General features: G+C 48.8%; 3 protein-coding genes across 3 annotated transcripts; 1 reads left to right on the top strand and 2 right to left on the bottom strand.

Moving 5' to 3' along the window:
* Positions 1-16,714: 16,714 nt before the first annotated feature.
* Positions 16,715-17,407, bottom strand: HOO65_020788 (Charged multivesicular body protein 3; the record flags this gene model as incomplete). Its single annotated transcript, XM_071000157.1, has 1 exon — positions 16,715-17,407. The coding sequence occupies one exon, from the start codon at positions 17,405-17,407 to the stop codon at positions 16,715-16,717; it is 693 nt and encodes a 230-aa protein (XP_070861426.1).
* A 1,576-nt stretch (positions 17,408-18,983) lies between these two features.
* On the top strand, positions 18,984-19,828 carry HOO65_020787 (Protein wos2; the record flags this gene model as incomplete). Its single annotated transcript, XM_071007000.1, has 3 exons — positions 18,984-19,002; positions 19,077-19,535; positions 19,650-19,828. 3 exons carry the CDS (start codon positions 18,984-18,986, stop codon positions 19,826-19,828), a joined length of 657 nt encoding a protein of 218 aa, XP_070861425.1.
* Positions 19,829-20,622: 794 nt separating this feature from the next.
* HOO65_020786 (mRNA export protein mlo3) lies at positions 20,623-22,559 on the bottom strand (the record flags this gene model as incomplete). The annotated part of the gene is made up of 4 exons (XM_071006598.1): positions 20,623-20,923; positions 20,998-21,236; positions 22,207-22,245; positions 22,311-22,559. 4 exons carry the CDS (start codon positions 22,557-22,559, stop codon positions 20,623-20,625), a joined length of 828 nt encoding a protein of 275 aa, XP_070861424.1.
* Positions 22,560-23,237: the final 678 nt, after the last annotated feature.

Raw genomic sequence — 23,237 nt, 5'->3', positions numbered from 1 at the left:
GCGTAAGAGCAGGAGAGCTATACCAAGAAAGAGACATGTATTTGGGGAGAGAAGGAGAAGGACGATGTGTGTGTGTGTATTGCTGCTCAGACGGATCCCTCGGAAGAAGGCAGGCAGATTTACTTGATGCAGTCGTATTGTCGTGATTGTCGCGCTCCCATAGGCTTAGAGAGCCAGGGACGGGGTAGGATTGATGCAACGGCAAATACACATTGCCACTGTAGGGCTTTTGGATGAAGGGGGGAAAGGAGGGGAATACCTGCCTCGAGGTAGCACACTGGAGGATAACTGGCTAGACTCTAAGTGCGTGCACATCTGTGTGTGTACGTGTATGCATGTGTGTGCATATATTCTTGGTGCATGCATGCGTATGGCCACGGGCCCCCTTCCCTTCTGCCGAGCCCCTAAGGCTGTACACTTGACGACTTGACCAAGCAAACAGTTTCAACATGCGCGGTTGGACCAAGCAGAAGCACTGCGATGGCGACTCAGGCTCTCTCGCATGGCAAATTGGATAGTCTGGGAGTAATGTCGTACTTGGAAAGGAAAGGCATCCTCCTTCGTGTTCTATTTTCCGATAGTATTGTTCAAGGCAAGGCAGCGGGCTCCCAGGACCATGGCTCAAGACCCCTAACAACGCAAGACCCATTGATATCTGAATATTGACAGGGTGTGTAGATGAGCAAGATGGATAAAAGAGCGTGTGATGTCTGTGTGTTGTGTTATTGCCCATGTCAGGCGTCCGCTACCCATAAATACAAACACCACAGCGCGCGCGCGCAGCAATTTTATTGACAGGCATTGTTCAACTAGCACCAACGGTCGAGTTACGGGCAAGGCCCCCAGTCCTCCCACAATGGGATTCTCTTTCTAGGAGCTTAAAGAAGGGGAGAAAAAAGAGGCAAGGAAGAAAAGAGAACAAGGAAGAAAAACCACTTTGTCCGTTTTGGGACACGGACAATAGAAGAAGAAAAAAAGAAGGGACCTTTTGCGACAGAGAGGCCTGAGAGGCCTGAGAGGCCTGAGAGACTTGTTGTATTTGTTGGATGCAGAGGGTGGCCGGAGAGAAGATCTGATTGAGGCATAGACACCAAGGCATTGGTGATGTTGTTTGGCTCAAGTTGATAGACAGTAGACAGACAGACGGCATAAGCTTCACTGACTGGCAGGTGGACAGGCATTGTCGTGCTACACCACACCTTACGCCTTGCTTCTAACCCTCATCATAACCCTACAAGTGAGGGGGAAAAATAGACGACAGACGACAGGCCCCAGTTTTGTGCGATAGTACATAGTACAAGACTCAGAGACGCAGCACAAGCCTTTTTCTCTCTTTGCCTTCTCCTTGTTACCAAAAATACAGAGCAACAGGATATCCCACCACCGACCATTTGGGAAGGATCCCGCTGCTCATGGCCCCGACCCCTAGAAGAGGCTGCCCTATCCACTGGACTGCGCTGTTATCCCCGAGTTCTGTCATGTTTCCCTACCTCAAGACGAGAGGAGATGGATATGGCTGGACAGCTCGCAATTCTTTTTCGGGACATGTTTCCTCTTTTTACCATCCATCTGCCTCAACTGCAAGAGAACCCCGGGTAATTGAAGACATGTAGGCACAGCGACCCGGGAAAAAAGGAGACCCAGCGCCCAACCTGCGGCACATGATCGTCACCCAGGGGCTTGATATTGGTTATTGGGTTTATTGGGAGGAGGGAGGGGAGAGGGGTGTTGGATTTGGATCGAGATGGATAATAGATGGCTGGACGAAGGGGGGGGGGAGGGAGTGCATTGTCCTAGACACCATATGTCTGGCCTGGCCCGGGGTATTGCTATCGTGATAGACTAGAAAGTTGAGGCCTGACAAGAGGATATCCTCTCTGGTCGCAGTTCTTGGAAGGTTGAACCCGGAATGCAGCTTGGTGTTCTTATCATCCTTTTCTCTTCCCGCAAGGTTCACACAAAAAAGCCGCAAGCCTGAGAAGAGACTTGACATCCCATGTACCTTGTTCATAGGAGGCCCAGCAGATAGGTACTTGCCTGGAAGGCTCATCCGAAGTACCTTGAGCAGGGGAAAGCCCAGAAGCAAACCCTGGCGACCCAGGAAATCTGAATATGATTGGAGCAGGGCGCTCAAGACCTGATCCCATAGCTTGACCCCAGTCCCCCCTCACAGCCATAAGAAGAGAGCAAAAACGAAGGGGCTCCTGATATCTGTATCCTAATGTGCATCGCCATGGCATTCCGGTTGAGTTCAGTAGTCTTGTACAAAGGGGACATGTATGCGTGGCTCCGGCGCGATTCCAGAGCTATTGAGGTATTGCCGTCAGCTGTCCCTAAGCATTGGCCTTGAGCCCTGGCGGCCATGGGCATGCCTTGGCTCTGGCTCAGACTTTGTTTGTTCCATGTTCTATGTCCCAAGGCACTGGAAAAAGTGGATACAGCCCATAGCCCGCAGTCCACAACCCATAGCATATAGCCAGCAAATAAATGCCCTTGGGCCTTCCCTGTCCTGCTCTCCACCCTTCCCCTATCCTGGGGATTTGATGCTTGGCTTGGGTCTTCTGCCTGGGCCAGCCGGCTGCTCCTAGTGCTGTTGCTGCTGAGGTGAGTGACTGATTTGCTTGCCTTTATTGTTATTTCTTTTCAATGGGACCTCCATGGGCCGCACCGAGAAGACTGCTCTTCGCTAGGGCCTCGACTCATCCGTCCGCCTTGCCCTTGTTATTGTCCAGGGCCTTTTAGGATATAGTGGAAATATAGAGGTTACAAAACCAAGATACAGGGGATAGAGGTAGGGCCCACAACCCCCCCCCCCGCGCAAGAGATTCTTGGGAATTCTTTCCTTGCCTTGAGACTTTAGGAAATGGGCAAGTGTAACTCTATCACCAAAGTTGAGGGCTTAATGACTTGCTCTTTTCAATGGACGAAATGAGGGGGAGTGCAGGGGAAGGGAAAAAAAAATTGAAAATTAATAAGCACACCCAGCGATAGAAGGGCTGTTGGGTTACATTGGAATTATTATCTCCGCCTCTCTGCTCTCGTCTTGGCTATGGTCACCCTCTGAATATTGCACTTTTTTTTATTTTATTTTAGGACTGTCCTATGGCTGGAATTATCTCTGTGCGCTTTACCCGTCCATGAGATTGCGTTGCGCAAAAACGACAGGGAGCAACGACGGCAGCAAAAGACGGCATTTGACTTGAGTTTGGGAGTCGACGCAAAGGAGACACATGTTGACTGCGGGCTTTGTTTCCCCCCCCCCCCCCCTTCACTTCTTTGTCTTCCCAGCTGGCCTGAGAACCACCCGCCTTCGTGGGTCTTGGGTCTTGGGTCCTGCTTGCTCTAGTCTCAGTCTAGATAGCGTGCAAAATGACTTGGATTTCAGATCGAGAGGCCAAAGTCGCATCTTTGGCAGTGGGTAGATAGACAGCAGCTTGACAGCGCAAGACAGGAGCAGAAACAGCGGCATGACTGGCCGTCGGGCCATCTGTCTTGTCGCTATACAGGCAGGCAGTTCCTGTGGCACGGCGCAAGGGGCGGATGCCTGTAATCTAACAATTCATTTGTTCCCTGTGTATGTGTAACAGTTTAAGAAGGGGAAGGGGAAGGGGAATGCAGGGAAGTTCATGCTCAGTACAATGCATGTTTAGTGTCTTGGCCGTGTTCTTTGTTCTTTCTACGTCCCAAGATGGAGACTGGTGGAGACACTAGGAGCGACGCGAACTTGCCCGTGGCCTGGAAGTTCTAGGCCTCGGCCATGCACCTGACGGAAGAAGAAAAGCAATGCCAGACAGGCTCACATGTCTCTGCTCTGGACACCGCCTGTATAAAACGGAGGACTGGAAAGCAACTTGATTGGGCCGGGGCGACTTGGACTGACTGAAAAGGAAGTCCGGTAAGCTCCCGCGAAAGCTCAGCTGAATGAATGTGATTCATCACTTTTTCTAGGCCTCTCATCCGCCCGCGGAAGCCCCCTGTAGGCCAATACGGACAAGGGAAGGCAGCAAGACAGCGAACCCATCTATCTATCCAGTGTATGCAGTTGGACTTTTCTTGCCAAAAGAGCAGCAGCCATCAAGGAAAAAGGAAACAACATTCATGCTTTACCCGGCCTATACTTGTGCTCTACCGTAGAACAGAGTACATCCTAGTTCCCCGGAATCCGCCTGTGGCTTTCCTTTTTTCGCTTGGGGAGGGGGGAAGGGGTGGCGTTGTCTAAAATTGATGTGCAACCTGTTGTTTCTGCGAAGCTGGCTTGACCTGACTTGGGGGAGGGCCAGACCGGGTGCCTGCTTGTTGCTTTCTTTTTCTCGCTCGGGGAAGCAGGTGGGAGCAAACCGGAACTGGGATCAAGGGTATGGGAAGCCGGGCTTTCCCTCAGGGAGGACAAGAGCGCAGAAAGGGAATAAGATTAGCGCAAGACGCTGTGGCGCGCCGGCTTAGTGGAACCGGGAAATAAGGGCTTGTCTTGCTTTACCTGAATTGCTGGTCTGCAGTGTAGTTAGTTGTTTACAGGCCTGCAAGCCAATCTCAACTGGCAAAAAGGGCCATCTTCATGGGAATAGCGGACCAGCCCTTCCGGAAGTAAGATCAGCCGTTCTCTTGCCGTTTCCATTTCCGTTTCCTATTGCTTTTGTTTTCCGATTTGCTCTCCTCTGCTGCTCTGTTATTTGCTGGGCTTTTTTGTCCGACTTTGTGAGCCTAACGGATATCGCTCGCTTGTCCCGAGGATGGTCTTTTGGGTCATTTCTCTGCTGCCTTTTGTGACATATTGACACGCCTCTATTTTACATTTCTTGTTCGTCTTTAGCTCATCTCTTTAGTTTCCACCGGTAATAGCGAGTTGCCAAAGTTTGCGGTGCGTGGTGGATATGTGCGTAGGTGTATGTGCATCGCCAATTTCGTCTTCCCCTCCCTTCCCCCACAAGGGCTTTTGTTCGTGCCCCCCCCCCTTGGGTCAGGTGGTTGTTCAACAATGCCTTCTCTGCATTATTGGCTTAGGTTTGGTTTTGGGCCTGTCTTTGCGCGTGCATTTTTGTTGTTTGCGCCTGCTGGCCCTGGCTGGGTTGTCTGACTCTCGCCCGTGGCCTTTGCTTGCCGTCGTCATTTCCAGAACCATGAATTTTCCAAGGTCCCAATGCAGTGCCCATTAACACAAGTCTTGAGAGTCACCGGAAAGACGTAATGTTACAGGCTTATCAAGTGACAGCTGGTGGCTACTGCTTCTTCTTCTTCTTCTTCTTCTTCTTCTTCTTCTCTTCTTTTGCTTTGTTTTGTCGTCTCTTTCATGCATTGAAAAATAAACACTTCTGCCAATAGTGCGCCCCCGCGCTTTGTGCGTGCGTGTGTATGTATATTTTGCATTGATGGCAGTGGATAGAGCAAGCCGTGCTGGGCTGGACAGGGGCTTGGGGCTTGGGGCTTCACCCAGACCTTCCAAAGCGATTCGGCCTGGCGCTTCCATAGGCTGTGTGCGCGCGTGTGATTGTGCGCACGTAATCAAACAAGCAAGCAAGCAAACAAACACGTTACGTGTCTACATACGCACGCTGTTCTGTGCAGTGTAGAATATGCAATATGCGTGTGGGTATCCGGCTGTGTATCATGGCATTAGTCCAGGTTTGGCCGCTGTCTAGACTTCAGGCTGACCAAGCCCAGCCCAGTCGTGTCGCTGCCATTCTGTCGCTGCACGTCAATGTCAACAGCAGCCAAGCCCATATCCCCAGATGCACTCAACCCCCTCCCTCCCCCGTCAAGCACCCCTTAAAGTTAATCCTAGACACCCAGCTTGGGGAACCGGCTCCCTTGCAAGCCGGCGCACTCAAAACGAACCAAACCCGACCCGTGCCGTGCTGCAGGTTATTGGTGGGATTGGACGGCCTGTCTCATCTCGTCTCAGCCAGATCATAGATATTTGCTTCTGCTTGTTGTCACCGGATGCCTACATTGCGCGGCACACAACCCCATGTTCGCCGGGCATGTCATGTCAAGGCTGGCTGGCGTCCGGTTTTTGTATGGGACGCTGGAAATTCCTTTTTATTCCTTGTTTTCTGGTCATTTGATTTGCCATTTTCTGTTCACGGAAATTGAGCCCAGCTTGATTTACTGACTGATTGCAACCTTGCTTTGCCCAGCTTGAGCCTTTTGGTACGGAAGATTTCGCTCGCTACTCCTACTCACAAGCAATAAGAGAAGCAAATTATTGTATTATATTGGATTACTTTGGTTGGTTGTTGTTGCCGTCAATATTTTGTGGGTGCCACAGTCGCAGCCACTTGTGGCGTCGTTGCTTTTCTGCCCACAAATAATAATTGTCCACCCGTGCTGTTGCTCACCGTCCTTCACCGTCACCCGTCGACTGTCGGCTACCGTGCAGGAAGCAATCCCCGGTCCCGGTGGAGCGTGTAGCACAAGTGACACGGAAGAAGCCTGGAAAAGAACCTGCAGTGCATCTTAGCGCACATACACCTGCACATACCATACAGACAAGTCCAAATCGGTCTGCTGCAGCAGAGTTACTACTAGCGGATAACAAGGACAAGCGGGAGAGAGGGGTGTGTGCTTCGCTACATTACCCGTCTGGCTGGCTGCATGAGGGCTCTAGGCTCCATCTGCAATCCGCTTCTGCAATGCAACCTGCTGTTGCTTGCATATGTACGAACTAGAGCATACCGACTTTCTTTCTTTTGCTTTTTACAGACTGCACGCCCTATAACCTGCCCCACAGCAGCCGCTATAACACAGGCACAGTACCCCACTATAGCAGCCCCTTGAAAGTGCTAAAAGGCACTAAAACATACTAGGCCCCCCTAATTGTTACAGGCGAGAAAAAAAAAAATCTTGCAGCTATCCACACCGCTCTCATCAAGCACCCACTAGAAAGAACTGTTGGCTGATTTTATAGCGGGAGGGTGTTGTTGTCTCCCCCCTATAGTTTCCCCTCTTTACCGTCAGACTTTGCCTAGGCAGACTTTTTTTTTTTATCTTTCTTTCTTTCCTTTCACCGCCTCAGCACTTGCATACGGCTGGTGGAGGTTTAGGCTCCCTGCAGTTGGCTGTTGAACTGAGCTGAAGAGCGGTCAGTGCTAGTGGGTGAACTTGTTGAGTTGGTCTGTTCAATAGCATTAAGCTAGCAAAGGCCCCAGTTGCTCTATAGCGACACCGCAACGGTGAGCGCAGGCTCTCTTCTCTCTGCTCTTGCCCCTCTACTTTTTTTTATAGGGGCCTCACCGACCTGAACGCTTGACTTACAGCGAAGCTTAAGGGCATGGGGCAAAACTAATTTGCTTCCTGGGCTGCACTGTTCAGGTAGAGGTGGGAAATCAGACCAAGTGGGGCCCCTGTCGCTATGCTATAGGCCTTGGCCTTGGCTAGTTCGTGTGGTTTTTATTATTCCCAAGTGTATAGTTTTCCACCATGTGTTTGGATGCCTGGGGTATAGAGAAGTCTTTCCTGGCTGTCTGTGTTGGTGTGCTGGCTGTTCTGTGGCTGAGCAAAATGCTTGGTGTTTTTCTTTCTCTTTTCTTTATTCTTTTTTTTTTTCTGTGCCTCTTGTATGCATGGTTGTTGTTGTTGCCCAGACCCTCCCTCTCAGGTAGGTCAAGCTACCTAGAGCAGCACACGAGGCCTCGAGTCCACTAGGTACCCCACCCGAACCATATATGCTACCTCTCAGCCTGGGCAAGACTGTACGAGAGAAAATGCTCATTGCTACTATCTTCTTGCGATCGCCCTCTAGGATAAAGGAGGGGGCGTGCATTATGTGTAATTTTTTATTGTTGCTACTATTGTCTATTTTGCAACCTCACATATAAGTGGGGTCAATAAGGAGCCCCATAAAAACAGAAGAGCGTGGGGAAAGATAACGAGAATCAGTCTTGGAATACTGCCACCTTGGCCAATCATATTGCACGCTTTATTGGCGTGGTCTTCACGATTGCTTCTTGTCCAAAATCGCTTAGCAGGTATAACAGGTTTGTGGCTAAGTAAGAGAAAAAGAAAAAGAAAAAGAAAAAAAAAAAAAGGAAGCTAAAGTAGTTGCCATCTGGAGAATTACGCCACGTAGTTGGGAAAATATTTACGCGACTTAGCTAGCCGGAAAAGAGCAACATCGCAAGATGAAGACTAACCCGGGCTTAGGGGAATATGGTTGTGGCGCTTCGTGCCGAGGACGCTTTTCCTCCTTGCCTTGGCTTACGTCTTTGGCATGTGTTATTCTTTGTGCGTGGGGTTAATCGCTAGTAATGATATCAGTGGCGCCATGAACATTTTATTGTCAAGAAGCAGCGGCACTCTGTTGGCACTTGTCGCTGATGTAATAGCTGCCTCTAGGCCTCACCTTACGGCGTCATATCTTCAGGTGCTATTGGCAAGTCTTTTTTTTTTTTGCGGCCACCCACCCAAGGAGGCGGTAGTTTTACGCGGACTATATTAATTAGACCCATGGCCCTCAACCTTGGTATTGGTACGGCGAGGCCGGCGGTTGATACACCTTCTTTTTTTTCTTTCCCCAGCTCCCAAGCTCGGGGAAGATGTCGGTGCGAGTCGACATGGCGAGATAAGATAATCCACTTACCGAAGAGCAAAAAAGACTCCCGTTAACAGAGAACCCCCCTACCGCTATTATAAATTGGTGAGCTTTGGCTTCGTTAGCCGGTGGTAGATAGGTATAGTGGGTCAGGGAGAGGAGGAGATGCCGGCTGTTTCTGGGGTTGGTACCCGCTGCTCTGGTTTTGACGGGGGCCAGAATGAGCTTGAGTATAACGTTGGTTTTGGTAATACTATCTCTGTGCGTTACTATTGGCTGTAAAACTACGTGATATTGGTTGGTTTGGTTGGTCTAGCTGCTGGTCTGGTTGTTGGCCCGTTGGTAGGTGGAGTTCTCCGGCCTGTTACGTGTTCCTGACTGTCATAAAGTGAGAAAAAAAAAAAAAAAAAAAAAAAAAAAAAAAGAGTCCCTGTGCAAGTTGCCGGACACATATAGCTTCGGTATTCGATGTTGGCATGAAAATTTTTACACATGAAAGAGGCATTTCCCTTCGCGGTGTAGTAGGTGGATTTTTTAGCCTACCCAGGTTTTTTTCTGTAGCCCATCATCCTATCTTTCTCGCCATTTTTATGGGGTACTTGTCATCCGAAGCTATAAGCCCCTCCGTCGTTCTACTATATCTATCCTGCCCCGTCTCCCTCCTCCTGGATTGTGGAGAGGGCTGGCTCTGGACCGGACCCATCACTAGTCCTAAATTCTATTTTTCACCGATATTCAACTACTGGCTTCCTAGTGTAAGAACAAGCATGGCACTGTCTTTGGCGTCCGCCGAGGTGTGTCCTTACCGCAATGGAGCTTAAGTGGTATTTCTGGTCCATCCATCCCCAAGAGCTCCATTAAGCCGGTGCTAGCGTCGGCCTCACTTCGTTCATTAATGAATCCAGGATTTTAGGCTTGGGGAAAGCCTTTGCGGGCCTTCTAGTTGTCAGTTCAGGCTATAACTATAGTGGCCTCTAGCGTCTTAAACAACCCACGCTCTTCTTAGTGGCTTCTGCTAGCTTTCTTTTTAGTGTTCTATTGTATTCTTCCTTGCTTCTAGAATATTAAAGTGGATATCCAATACCCCTCCTACACTCCCCGCATGCATGGCTAGATCCACCTTATCGGCGCTTCTTAATTCACAGTCTTACTCCTTCACCCTCTAGAACAGAGGCTAGCCATTTGATTTGGCCGGTAGAACGGTGAGCTAGCTTAGCGTTGCAAGCAGAGCACGCACTGCGCTCCCAATCCGGTCTATTTTCGTGGCTGTATGTCGGGCGAATGGCCTAAGGGTTATACTTTACATATAGGGTTACCAACACCCAGATCCCCTTCTCATATTCACGTGTGCAAGTTATTAATATACAACCGGCAGAATGGATCAGGGCCCGTTTTGTCTGTTCTTGTTGCAAGGCACTTGTGTATCCCCCCCAGTCTGTAACACCTCAAGAATCAAAGTTTGGGCCCCCCGAAAAGGGGCCTAACTCACCCCCCCCGGCCCGGCTAACTCCGCAATTTACATCTGAACATCCATCACGTGTCTTGCAAGTCCTGGGTCTCAAGTCTGAAGTCTCAAGTATCAAGTCTTAAGTTTGAAGGCTGGAGCCTAAAGCTTGTTGAGTTGAACTGTAATTGACATGGCTGACATATGATATTGCTGAGGGGGAATAGGGGCAAGGGACTTGGACATATTCAGTACGCACAGGCACAGGCTCAGACTACAGTATTTCAGACAATTACTGCTGGGCTTCCTTGTCTGCTCTGCTGGGTAGTAGCCTCTGCCAGCCTCTGCCAGCCTCTCTGCTGGGCCTTGCAAAAATCTTGGCGCATGGGCCTTGGAAAAGAAAAAAAAAAAGAAGACTAGCAGCGACATTGTTATGACAGCCACTGTAGCAGCGTTGTCACAGCAAACCGCACAAACGCTCTAGCGGGGAGTTTCACAAGCCCTTTTGTTATTTTTATTTAGCGGTAGTACTACTGTATTGTTTTCCTGTTAGGCTTCCCAGACTAACCAAGTAAACAAAGGAAATTCAGGGTTCTAGCAAAACTAAAGGTGTGACAGTTACAAAGGCCCTAATTTTAGCGGGATGATACAAAGCCCCTTTGTCTTTTGTTCTTGGTTTAACAACTCCTCCCCCATTTGGATACAACAACAAGATGAACGGAGGAGTTTAGCTTCACTTATCACCCTACTGCAATGATAGAGTATTCACGGCTACCTCCGAGGCACATAAAAGTTCTGGAAAACTCCCTGGGGACTTGGCAGCCACCACGAAGACGCTCATGTATACAAAAGGCCAATGTGTTATAGTAGCAAGTGGAATGTTATGCAGAAAACAAAGAGTAGACGCAAAGACCAACTGTGGAGGCTTCGTAGTATTAGTGTGGGTGTGGATGGTAGGTAGGACTTTTTCCGTTTTGCAACATGGAAGAACAAATGGCGGGTAATAGCAGTAATTGCACATGGTTTGTATGAGTAAGAGAGAAGTAGACTCGGAGATAATTCAGGCAAGAGGCAGTATCTATGGTAGGCGGCCTTGAACTTGTCTCCGTTCCTCCTAGGCTTCATTTTCAACACCAATCAACTATAGGGCTTAGTCTAGTTCATCATCACCATTGCCCTGGGAAATAGAATACCACCACAAGCCAAAATAATAGGCCTTGGGCGCCTTTCCCCCCATTTCTTATTTCTCCCGTGCTAGAAGATACAGAGGGACTGGGGAAGGCTCGTACTTCTAGCGAACTTCTAGACCCCTTCCTCTTTTTCTCGTTTTGGTCCCGGGTGAGTTTGTTCCTTTCCTTTCCTTGGCCCACCTCCTTTTAGGCTCCTCTTGTGATTACTGCTGCTGCTTCTGGCAGCCTATTGGTTATCCTTCCCCTTCTCCTCTTCTCCCGCTCCCCTCACTCCTGTAACCTGTAACATTAGGCAGGGTTTCTTTGGATCGGGTCGCCGATCAAAGTGTGCTAGGAACAAGAACGAGCAGGGCTAGGGCCCATATGACTACTGAGAGAGCTTTGATTATAAGGTAGGGAAGAAGGGGGGGGGGGGTGTGTGTGTGTGAATGTAATATAGTTCCGTGCTCCGCGAACAGGGGCATGGGGCCTGTAGGGGGGCCCTATGGGGGCTTTGGTACAAGTTGGATTGGGACCAGCCAAAGGCTGATACCCATGATGAGCACTTATTAGTCGTGGATAGATAGGTAGGCCCTAGTAGCAAATCATATAATCACAGTAGGGGTCCTTAGGCCATGGATATCCTAGAGAAACTTGGGGGAGGGAACGCCATAATTTACCAAGCCCAAAGGTTTGGGATGCCCGACCTGGGCTGGGCATAATTAGCAGGTATTAGCAAACAATTAGCCCACAAGAGAAATGGGGGGGGGGGGAGACGCATGACAAGATGGTCAGTCAGCAAGAGAAACAGCGAGTGTTAGGACAAGGGCAAGGCCATAGCGAGCGAAAGTAATGGAGACTGAGAAGAGCAACATGCCAAGAGGTCTAATGGCTGGGTTTCAAGGTCCAGCTTTATTAGTTGTACTACCACAGCCAATTTACTTACTGCCTTTGAGATGGGCGAGCAGTTTGTGTCATGCGGATAGAATATATTTCATGGAGTGATATCATAAGACATCTCTATGCAGAAAGCAAAGGATGTGACAGAGTGGTATTGCTTCTTTGTTGAGCAAGGCTTCTAATGTTGCTGATGCTTCGGCTACGACGTGCATGTATGCATATGTAGTAGCTGCTGTGTACTACATCCTGACCCGAGCCATGTCCCAAGATTTATATGGGGTGGGTAGCAAACGTCTCTGGTGACATGAAGCATGGAGATCACATGAAAGCTCCATGAGGGCAACGCGTAGTATTGTGTGTAGCTGAAAAAAAAATCTCTGCCAACCAAGATTGATTTTCTTATCTCGAACACAGTTCCATTCTCAGAAATTATGTGCGTGCGCCGACTGGTAGAGAACCGCCAAAAGTCTTTGATATGCAGGCGATCGCGAGGTCTTGGTCTAGGTTAGCGAGGGAGTGGCGAGAACCAAGGGAACAAGACGGAGATGCCACGGGATATCAAGAAGATAACGTGCAGCAAGCAAAGTATTGAACTATGGTTGCAAAGTAGAGAGGTGATTTGTGCTATGTAGGAAATAGGAGCACAGCATGTCTACCCCACCACGAGCCGAAAACAGCAGATAAGTTCCGTTCCTCGTGAGAGCTGCCGTGAGTCAGTCGTTGACGGATGGGGTACCACGACTTGGTACGGGGAGGTAAAGTTAGTATGACGGAAGCAGGGCGTACTGGCTTAGGCGGATACAACTAGGTCATCACACGTCAAGCGGTAGGGCTATCCAGAAGCCTCTATAGCGCCCAAAGAGAGGGCGTATGCGTGAAAGAGGCATATGCATCTGCAATTATGTCCTACACCATGGCCTACCTACAGCTAGACTGCTCAGCTGGCTGGCTTTATAGCCAATTGGGGCGTGAAAAGGCACTTACGTGCATGTCCTAGTCTGCGGCAAAACACTAATACCAATACACAGACATGCGTAGGCGAGAGTGGCAGCGGTAATATAGAGGACTACAGCATTACGGGAGTCTGGATGTGCTATAGCCCAACTGCAGTGACATGTTGATACCAAGGGCGGCTGGAGAACATGGTTCGCTCAAGAGCGGGGCGACAAGAAAGCGGGGCAACTGGCAGCGGCAGGCTCCCTTCCTGCCTTTCACCCCCTCTTCTGGTTTTTTTTTTGTTTTTCACAGAAATTGAGCCTATGATGTCACGTGGACGTGGAAAGCGTAGAGTAGGCAAGTGGGCTTGTGCCTGGAGCCCACAGTACCTGCCTCTTCCAGCCGGTTGCTCTTTTCTTGGCCTTAGTCCTGCCTTATTTAGTTGCAGTGCAGGTCGTTGCAGTTGTGTATTCGTTGGGCTGGTACCTTTTGGGTTGCGAACAAAAAAACGGAAGAAAAAAAATCAAAAAGGGAGAAATACCAAAGTACTTAGGCTCCATCTTGATGGGAGTGGCTGTTGGTCACTTAGAAGATCACAGGTAGAAAGAGGAAGGAGGAATTGGCCCGGCGGCTATTGTCAAGCTTGTCTCTTGACGTCTGATACCCCGCCTTCCTTCCTCTGGCTGTTAGCAATGGCCACAGCCAACATCGGGATTGGAATGTTGAGCCTACGGCAGAAAACGGAACAGGAAATAAGTCTGGGCTTCTGTTTGGAGTAAGAGGTTATTATATTCTATGGATGAAGGGAAAGGCGGTGTGAAGACAGAAGAGGAAGGGGCGTATTGTCAAGTGATTGGATGGATGGCCTTGTCTACTGCGCCCAGTACAAACAATAGAAAGTCTAACAATAAAAACAATGCTTTTGTTAGCATTTTGCTAGCATTTTGCTAGCATTTTATTGCTGATTTTGGTTTAGATCATCTTCATAGCCCTTTCTCGCTTGACTTGTTTCATGGCTTGCCTATTGCCTGTTGCTTGCTGCTTGTTAATTGATGGCTGCCGCTTCGCTCTCAAGAACAACTGCCGTGGAACTGTAGCACTAAAGAGTCCAGGCTAGTTAAATCTTACTGCTGTGTTGCCTTTACGGGCTTCTATTTTGACTCCTTGTCTGTAAGCACCGAGGCCGATATGCCCCGTGCTACACATAGCCTACAGCTGCCTACGATGGCAAGTATTAGGGGAAACAAAGAAGAGCGAAGAAAAATAAGCACCAGGCTCTCCACTGCCCTCTGCATCCTGCTCGAAACCACGCGCAGCCAATCTTCAGACACAGATGTAATAAGTATGCTGCTGTACGAGTTACTGCATTTCTTCTGCATGTGTGTGCGTCAGTCATACAGCGACACCCCTCCTCCTTCGTCTACCAAAGACCAATGTAATCACGAAAAGAGAGGAGACCAGTTTTAGCCAGTCGCAAAGTTACTGTATTTCTCTGGCTCAATATCCGAAGATTCGCTTGTAGCCAGGCGGTAGACCGGTCGTGGTGTATCTGTGGTTCTCAGAGTTTGATTAGCTACAACTGGCCGTGAATCGAGATGGAGAACAGGCAGACATGCATGTGGATTTGCATGCCGCATGTTGCATGTAGAGCAGAGAGAGAGCCGTATGCAATAGGATGCGATCCTGTCTGGAGGATGCGGAGAGGAAGGGGGCGTGAGGCATCTTTGGCCTTTGTGGCCCATTGGAGAATGGTTGAGTGACTCTTGCTTTGCAGGCAGAAGCTGCGAGCCTGAGGCAAGGAAGGAAGGAGCCTTTGTTACAGCTGCACATAGTCTATATGGTACTTGGGCACCGTAGTTTTGCTTGCAGCTAGCTACTTGCCCATATGGCGGCATGGATAGTACTTGGAAGGGGGTGGCGGTCAGAGTAAGCTTCTATTCTGAGCCTGTTGTCTATTCTTTTCCCATAAGCCTGCTCAGGCCGTTCGTGTGTGTTCTTGATTCCCTTGCCATAAATACGTTGCTGTGATTTTGCCAGCCATTCATGAGTTGTGCTCATCCACCTGCCCCGAGTATCCAGCGGCTAAAAGACTCTTGCTCGGCTACTTCTTCAGCCAATAGCAAGACCACACTCGTACTATATATGTTTGTAGCTAATGTTGAAGCTACCCCTCTATTTATCTGGGAGCCCCTCACCAAAAGCTCTACTATGATTGGTCGAGAAACATGCTGCCGGAGGACAGGGGGAGAAAAAAAAAGAGTGAGGGAATCGGGCACAGAGAATAAATTTTGTCAACAATTACGTCATGGGCTCAGTGTAGCTCCGCCTAGCCCATTGACAACTTGGCGAGGGAACCCTCCCCCCCTCTCCCCCCTCTATTATAGATAATAAAACGGAGCAGAGCCAATAAGGGCCGTGACGCACATGAGAAAGACTTGTCCAATCTCCAACAGCCTGTTCTCACAGCCTAAGAAAGAACTAGGCTCAAACATTTGTGATGTCATGGTACAAACTGGAAAAATCAAGACCCAGCTCCTTAAGCTAGACAGCCCGTCGCCGCGTCTATTTACTGCTTGTTATAGGCCTCTGCTGCCTTTATCTCCGTTCCGGCCTCTGCCTTGAGGAAAACGAGAAAGGGAAAAAGTCTGGACCATTTACGTCGTCACGTTATCATATCCTTCCTAGAGATTCACCCCCCCTCCCCCCCAACCGCTACGTGCCCCGTTCCGCTCCGTTAATCCAGACGAAGCGTCTACACTATATACTACCGTCATACCACACACCCCTCCCCCAATCTGCTTCCCATTTCAGTTATATCAAAAAAAGGTAAAAAATGCAATCTAGCGGTCTGGCCCTTTCTTGTCGCTGTGGAGAAGATATCAAAGCAAGCGGAGTCCTGTAGTAAATTAAGATTTGTTCTCATTTTCGTTCGTGGGCCCTTCTTCACCGCCGGACTTGGACGAAGGCCCCATTGAAGGGAGCACGCACCAATATGATATCATAGTTCTCCTTCTAGCTTCTGCCTGCCTGGTTTGTATGGCTATTTTGTCTTTCTTGCCGTAGTTTTCCTTCCTTTGGGGTTTCCATATCACGAAAATCACTGAATCCGTGGGGTTTCCTATGGCCCAAGCTTGAAAAAGAGGAAAGGGAAAAACCGCATCGTGACACTTGGGGAAGAGGAGGGGGAAGGGTGTGTAGACAAAAAGCCCAGTATCTAACCAACGTGCTCTTCCTAGATCACCGTTTAATCTTCGAGTGACAGAACTCAGAAATCAGTGCGCAAGTCTAGACTTCTTCCTCTTTCTGCGCATTGCCCTGTCCACGTCTCTTTTTTGCGACGTGCATATATAGACTTGGAGAAAATATAACAATAGCCAGACTTAGTAATTCCATGGTTCTGATTAATGGAATGGGGGTGAGGGGGGGCCACAAGGAGGAAGATGGGAAAGTCCATGGCCAGGAAATTTAAATGAGATCCGGTCTATCTAACAGAAAGATAACACCGACTGGACCCACGGAAACACGCAAGTCAGGACAGGACATTACGCTGTGCCAACAATGGCCAGATGCTCGGGGATATAGTAGGAAATGGCCCTGATAAAATTTGGACGCGTGACATGAAGAGAAAGGGCGGGCAAGACCAGGACAGGAAGGCCAAAACAAAACAAAATAAGAAACGATAGATGAGCTGCCGTGAGTCTCATGGTGGCTTTTCTCAGCTTTCTTAGCCTTGCTGCTTTACCCTCTCAATGCCTCCAGCCGGTTCCGCATTTGATCCATGATTGCCTCGTTATCTTCTTCGTCTTCGTCTTCCTGCTCGGCTGTAGCCGTCTGCGGCGCGGCAGGGAGCAATTCGGGTGTCGGGGCCACAGCCTTGAGCGGGTTCCTTTGCTGTGGCTGCGCCGCGGGGCCGGTCTTGAGAATTTCGGCCAAGATCTGATCCACCTCGCCCTCACCAATTCCCACCTCTTCATCATCGCCCAGCACATCGTCTAACACGTCGTCCATTATTTCGTCCGTCATCTCAGCTGCCACAGCATTCTTCTCGTACTCCATCATGAACTTCATGGCTTCAGCACGTGTTTCCGGCAGCTTGGTCAGCACACTCATTTGGCGCATGACACGCGAGCCCACACGCATGCTCTCGCCCACTTGTCGAATAGCCTGCGCCTCCTGAACCTTGAGTAATGTCGAGTTAACCTGTGCCTTGATTGTCACTGTACGCTCGATCTCCCGTCGGATACGCACGATCTCGCGCGCCATCTCACGTGCTTCTTTCTCCGCTTGCTTAGCTCGTGTGGGGTCGCGACGCCCGCGCTTATCAGCCTGGACGATGAGGAGTTTGGCTTTGGCTTGGGCTTGGTTCGAGGAGACAATAGTGCGGTCAAGAGAGCGTATTTGAGAGCGTAGAGAAAGAGTCCACTTCCGCATCTAACACAAGAAAGAGAAAGTTGCAAGTTAGTAGGAAAAGCAGTGGTCATCAGCAATGCTTGAGAGAATATGCTTTAGGTTTGGAAAGGCTTTGGTGACAAGTTACCTCTGCCCGCGGGTCAGGCTTCGTAAACATTGACCTTATAGTCTCCATGACAGGCGACAGAAATTGGTATATATAGGCTGAAACGCGACAGGTAGAAGATACCACAGGGTGAGGTATGGCTAATTATGGGGTTCTATGATGGCTTCAAGATCGGGACGACTGCTGTCGCGGGCGACGTGTATCAACTAAAGCGACTTCTCAAGACAAATAAGAGCCGGTCCGCTGTGCGTCACAAGGCTGAGAAGAAATCAAGGCGGGGTTGCATATATTTAAGAGGTAAGTTCCGTTATCGTGGCGGTTGCTTCGCAAAGAACGTCGATTTAAATGACATGGCTAAGGATAAACTTGGGTATCTTTCAATTACGTCGGTGATGATCAAATGCCGCTCTAGAGGCTAGCCCCACCATGTTTAGCATGAAGACAGGTAGACCCTAGAGGATATACTGAACCACGCTTAACCCTATAATTAATGACAGCTGTACGTCAGGCTATGGCACCTGTCAACTACCATACCCGAGTGACGAAATTCTAAAGCCCGGAAAATTAATATGTTGTAAAGCTCTCCTCCTAGCTAAAGTAACCTAAGAAATGAGCCAGGAAGACTTATCCCTCTGTTAGTATTTTCCCACTCAAGCTTTGGGGATGAAAGATGTTAAGCAGCATGGTATCAAGTCAGAAGTGAGAAATGGCTTATGAGCCCTCCCCAGCTTGTAAAAAGGTGTATGACAAACAGCCCCACCATTAGGTACTATGGATGTACTTCTTGTTGGCTAACTTTCCAGCCGCTAACTTAGGTACTCCACTAGTACCCTTCTTCCAAGGCAGTCCAGCTGTTTCTCGCAGCTTCTATGGTCCAGGTCCAGTCCAGGGATTTTGTAGGCGAAGAAATCACAAAGTCAAAGGCAGCCAAGCGCAACACTGCCAGTATTAGAATTTCTTTCTCCTTGCTCATCTTTTTCTTGTCTATTTTGCCCTGCTTCCATCTTCGCCATATTCTAGCTTCGGATTTTCTACTTGCAGCTTCCAACTTTTCTTCTAGCTTCAGGTTCGTCAATTTTTTTCAGGTCGACAGCTCACTTCCCCCGCCTTGCCCTACTTTATCACAGCCCTACATCTATTCCACCCTCTGTATATCCATGTCGCGTCAAATCACGACCAAGCTTTTATCTAGTCACGTAATTGCCCTAAGAACTGAAGCACATTTTTCTCTGTGGCTTCTTTGTGTCGAGCTGGCTAATCCTCTGCAATTCCCAACCTGAAAGCACAGATGCTCTCTCTCGTGGACGACCCTGCTGAGAATCCACAATCCACCACCACCAGTATTCTTTTCACCCCGCATCATCACAAATACGACCGGAACGCAGCTTGTCTCGTTGCTTATATTAAATCTCAAGTAGCTGACTCTCTCTCTCTCTCTCTATGTTTATAGTAACTTCAAAGTCATTTTCATAAAAACCCAAATTATCCGCCATGTCTCTCACTCCTGAAGGTATCGTTCACCTCTTTTATCTAGCTAACCAAGCCTCACAATTAGCCCTATTGCTAACATCGCCCCTCTTGCAGTTCTCTGGGCCCAGCGCTCATCTGCCACCGAGCCCTCCAAGAACGTCGTCTTCCTCACCATCACCGTTCCCGATGTACCCGCATCGCAAATGTCCCTAGACCTGACGGCGACCGGCGTCAAGTTCAACGGCACCTCGGACTCTCTCAAGAAGACGTACGCCGTTGACCTGACGCTCTATGCTGAGATCGACCCCTCTCAGAGCAAGGTCAACCACACCGGCAAGAACATTGAGATCAAGCTGCAGAAGAAGGAGCTTGGTGAGGACTACTGGCCGCGTCTGCTCAAGGACAAGGCAAAGATGCACTTCCTCAAGACTAACTTTGACCTATGGGTCGATGAGGACGAGCAAGACGAGACTGCTGATGACGATCTGTCGCAGTTTGGTGGCATGGGCGGTATGCCCGATATGGGCGGTATGGGTGGCATGCCCGGCATGGGCGGCATGGGTGGCATGGGTGGTACGTACTTGTTGTCTTCTTTTTTACGTTCTTTCCAGCATTTCTACTTCACTAATTTTCGTCCCCTCGTTCACCTCTTTGTTCTTTACTAACCCGCTTTCCTTCCATCAACAGGTGACTTTGGCGGCATCGACTTCTCCAAACTGGGTGGTCTTCCCCCCATGGACGGTGACGATGAGGATGGCAGCGATGACGGTGATATGCCTGCGCTCGAGGGTGAGGAGGAAGCTGCAGCTGTTACTACTACTCCTGCCGTCGTGGAGGAGGTCAAGGGTGCCGCAGAGTCCAAGTAAACAACTAAGAACAACATTGAATCTAGATAAGTAACGCCTCTTTATCCGAACGCATGCGAAAGGCCGTGACGAGGTCACTTGATGAACGAACGAAATAAAAACAAAATTGAAGAATGAGAAACAGAAAGTTCAAGAAAGAGTCCGTGATTGCATCAACATCTTCGTGGTTTGGCATTATTTGTGGAGGGCTAGTATGCATAAGCTTTACATTTTCACATCATGAAGATTGAAATATTTGACCAGAGATTGTGTAATATTTCCTGATCCGAAGATACCAACACGCATATAACCACGAATAGCAAGTCAAAAGAGAAAAAAAATAAAAGAGATACCCAAAAAGTAAACAAAACAAATCTTCCCCTCCGTTTCCCTCGCCGTATCTAACAATCAAGATAATAATAAAACCAAATTTGCCCCTAACGAATGTGATAAGTTGTTTATGAATGAAGACAGAAAAGAAAAAAAGCGGTCTTGCCCGGAAGTATGGAGAAGGGGGATTGAAAGTGACCTTATCCTCCACAAGTTGGGACTTTTTTTTTCAGTTTCGAGAGTGGTGAGTGTAAATCGAAAATAGCGAACGAAAAATAGAAAGAAAAAAAGAAAAGGAATGGAGAAGAAAATAAAAGCAATACCGAAGCCGCAGCAAAACGTGAAGAGAAGAAAAAACTCTTCCCAGGCAAATAAACGAGGTGTTATAAGAAACACAGGTCTGGCGAACTCGCCAAGCCATAACAAATCATAAATGAAGAACGTCAAAAGCAAAAGACACTATTGCGTAAAATCGCAGATGCAATTTACATGATGTTGTCGTCCATGGCGGTGTCATTGGCAGCGGCAGCAGGGGCAGCAGCGGGAGCAGCCTCAGCCCCGGCAGCGGGAGCGTTGTTGTAGTAGTCAGCCATCTCAGAGTCAAGCTCTGCCTCCGTCTTCTTGGGGCGGACGTTGGGGTTGCGGCTGCGACGGCGCTGGCTGCGACCTTTGCCAGTGTTGGCGTTGGCAGAAGTTGTGTTCTTGTCGTTAACCTTGGGCTTCTCTTGCTTCTTGTTCTTGTCAGCGGCAGCAGACTTGGGCTGAGTCTTGTTGTTCTTTGGTAGACTATTTTGTTTCGTCAGTAAAGGCTTTATCGCGTTTTCTAAGCCAGTCAATGAATGGCAAGTGATCAGACTTACGTGGCACGCTCAGCAAGAGACTTTACAGGAGGGATAACCTTGGAGGCCTGAGCGGCGCCGACGACGATCTCAATCTTGATAGCACGGCCGTCAACCAACAGACCATTCAAGTTCTTGAAAGCCTTAGAAGCGCCATCAGACTTGCTAAAGGTAACATTGGCGATACCACGGCTCTGTGAGTTGGGACCGTAGGAAATCTCAACACGCTTAATGGGGCCGACAGTCTGGGCAAAATATTCCTATAACAAGGGTTAGTATGGGGGAAGGGACAAACGAAGTTATGACTTGTCGTAAAAGAGTAAATCATCGCGCGCATTCGTAGAGGGACATTGTTTTTAACGTCGTTGTTCGTAATAGGTCGTAGCACAAAGGCTGTAAAAAGATGGAACAGAGTCGGCCATTCAATGTGACTCTCAAGGTTGGTGTTGCATTCCAAAAACAACCTCCGGATTGGCAGTTCAGCTTTGGTTCCTCATTTAAACCCGCCCCCAGCATCTTCCAAACACTGGTGTTATTTCTTTGGCTTTGGTAGATCATGTGTCTGCACTTCCATCTAAGCAGTGCTGAATCTGCTTGATTTTTTCTTGGCCTTTCCGACAGCCAGTCGGTATCTATGTCATAGACGAGCCATCAGGATTCAAAATTGGGACGTTCCCACGAAAGCCGCGAACCATAATCCCATCCATCGTAGGAACCAAAGCTGAGGTCTGCTTTTCCGTATATTGACAAGTCGCATTGAATGCCTTGTGTGGATCTCATTCTTCCTCTGGAAGATTCATCGTCATCAACCCCTGAAGGGTCTAGAATGAACGAGCTCATTTCATCTCCGTACAGCATCGCAAAATGCAAAGTACCGCGCCACTATGCTCGTATTTTCAGATCGCTCAACTTTTGCGGCTAGGATTGACCTCTTTTACATAGTAGATGCTGACCAGGCGTGTCTACAACAAGGTTCTATCACAGGCGCGTTTTGCGTATCAAGAGACATTACACGTGGTAATCCTTCCAGAATCAAGAATGCAGCCATTTTCAGGCAACAGAGACTTGGGGATTGCGCGAATTGCAGGCTTAACTCAGTTGAGAATATGCATGCAACTGGAGGCATCGTCCGTACGTCGTCGTCGATTGAAGGGCAAAGCAGGTAAAGAAATGAAAAAATAGAGCAGTCAAAATGCCCGCGAGCCTTTTACGGCATCACCGGAAACATACCTTGATCTGCTGCTCAGAAACGTCTTTGGGCTGCATGTTCTTGTTAGAATTTACGAAGCTGTAAAAAAAAAAAAAAAAGCAATATTTGCGGTCTGTAAACATACCAGATTGCTCACAATGACTTTGCTGTCAGAGTTGACGGGAGCAGGCTTGGCCTGGGTGGGCTTGACCTGGTTCTTGCTGGCAGGCTGGCGAGCAGCCTTGGAGTTCTTCTGCACACCACCAGCAGGGGCAACAGCTGCAGGGCGAGCACCGGTAGAGCGGCGAGCACCACGGCGGCTGTTCTTGTTGGCGTTGTTCTTCTTGTTGGAAGAGACAATCTCGTCGAGGGACTTGTCAAGGAGGGCAGACATTGTAAAAAGTGAATCTAGCGAGCAGTGAAAGAAGAAAAGAGACTTGAGTTGGTGATGACTGTTGGTCTGTTGTGGTCGGAGCTGGTAGAAAGCGAAAGAGAGTGTTAATAGACTGGATTGAAAAAGAAAAGAAAAGAAAAGAAAAGAAAAGAAAATATTAAGGCGAAAGAAAAAAAAACAACAAGTTGATGGAAGATTGCGGGCGGGCGGCGGGTTCGATGGATGGGTTTATTTGCTTGATAGTTGATTGGGATAAAGAGAAGAAGAGGGACAAAGAAAGTGAGAAGGTGACAGGCTGAAGGAGATGAGAAATAAAGAAAAGAAGCAGCCTGAAGAAAGGGGTGCGCGACTTGAACAAAAACGGGCCAGTACATGCACTAACAGAATCAGCCTCTTTTTACTAGTAACTCTGTTAGTAATGACTTGCCTCTTCTGACAGGGAACCCCGATGCGGCACAGCCGCGAAAAGGCGAGAGAGATAGTGGCACAAAGTGTCCTGCACGTTTTGATTCGCCTGGTTCATGCTTGCCTAAATTGGGCCACTGCTTCTATTGTGTTCTACGACGCGCATGCACGTGATCGCAATATCAGGCAGTGTTTAACCCTAGATAACCTGTAGCTTTATTTATGTTGACAAATGGGTCTACGGAACCACCATGTATAAAGTATAGACTGCCT

The sequence above is a fragment of the Ceratocystis lukuohia genome (assembly GCF_044167205.1).
Source record: "Ceratocystis lukuohia strain C4212 chromosome Unknown Supercontig2_pilon, whole genome shotgun sequence".
NCBI classification, from domain to species: Eukaryota; Fungi; Ascomycota; class Sordariomycetes; order Microascales; family Ceratocystidaceae; genus Ceratocystis; species Ceratocystis lukuohia.
The sequence above is the reverse complement of the archived record's forward strand: the minus strand, read 5'-3'. Positions and strand labels throughout refer to the sequence as shown.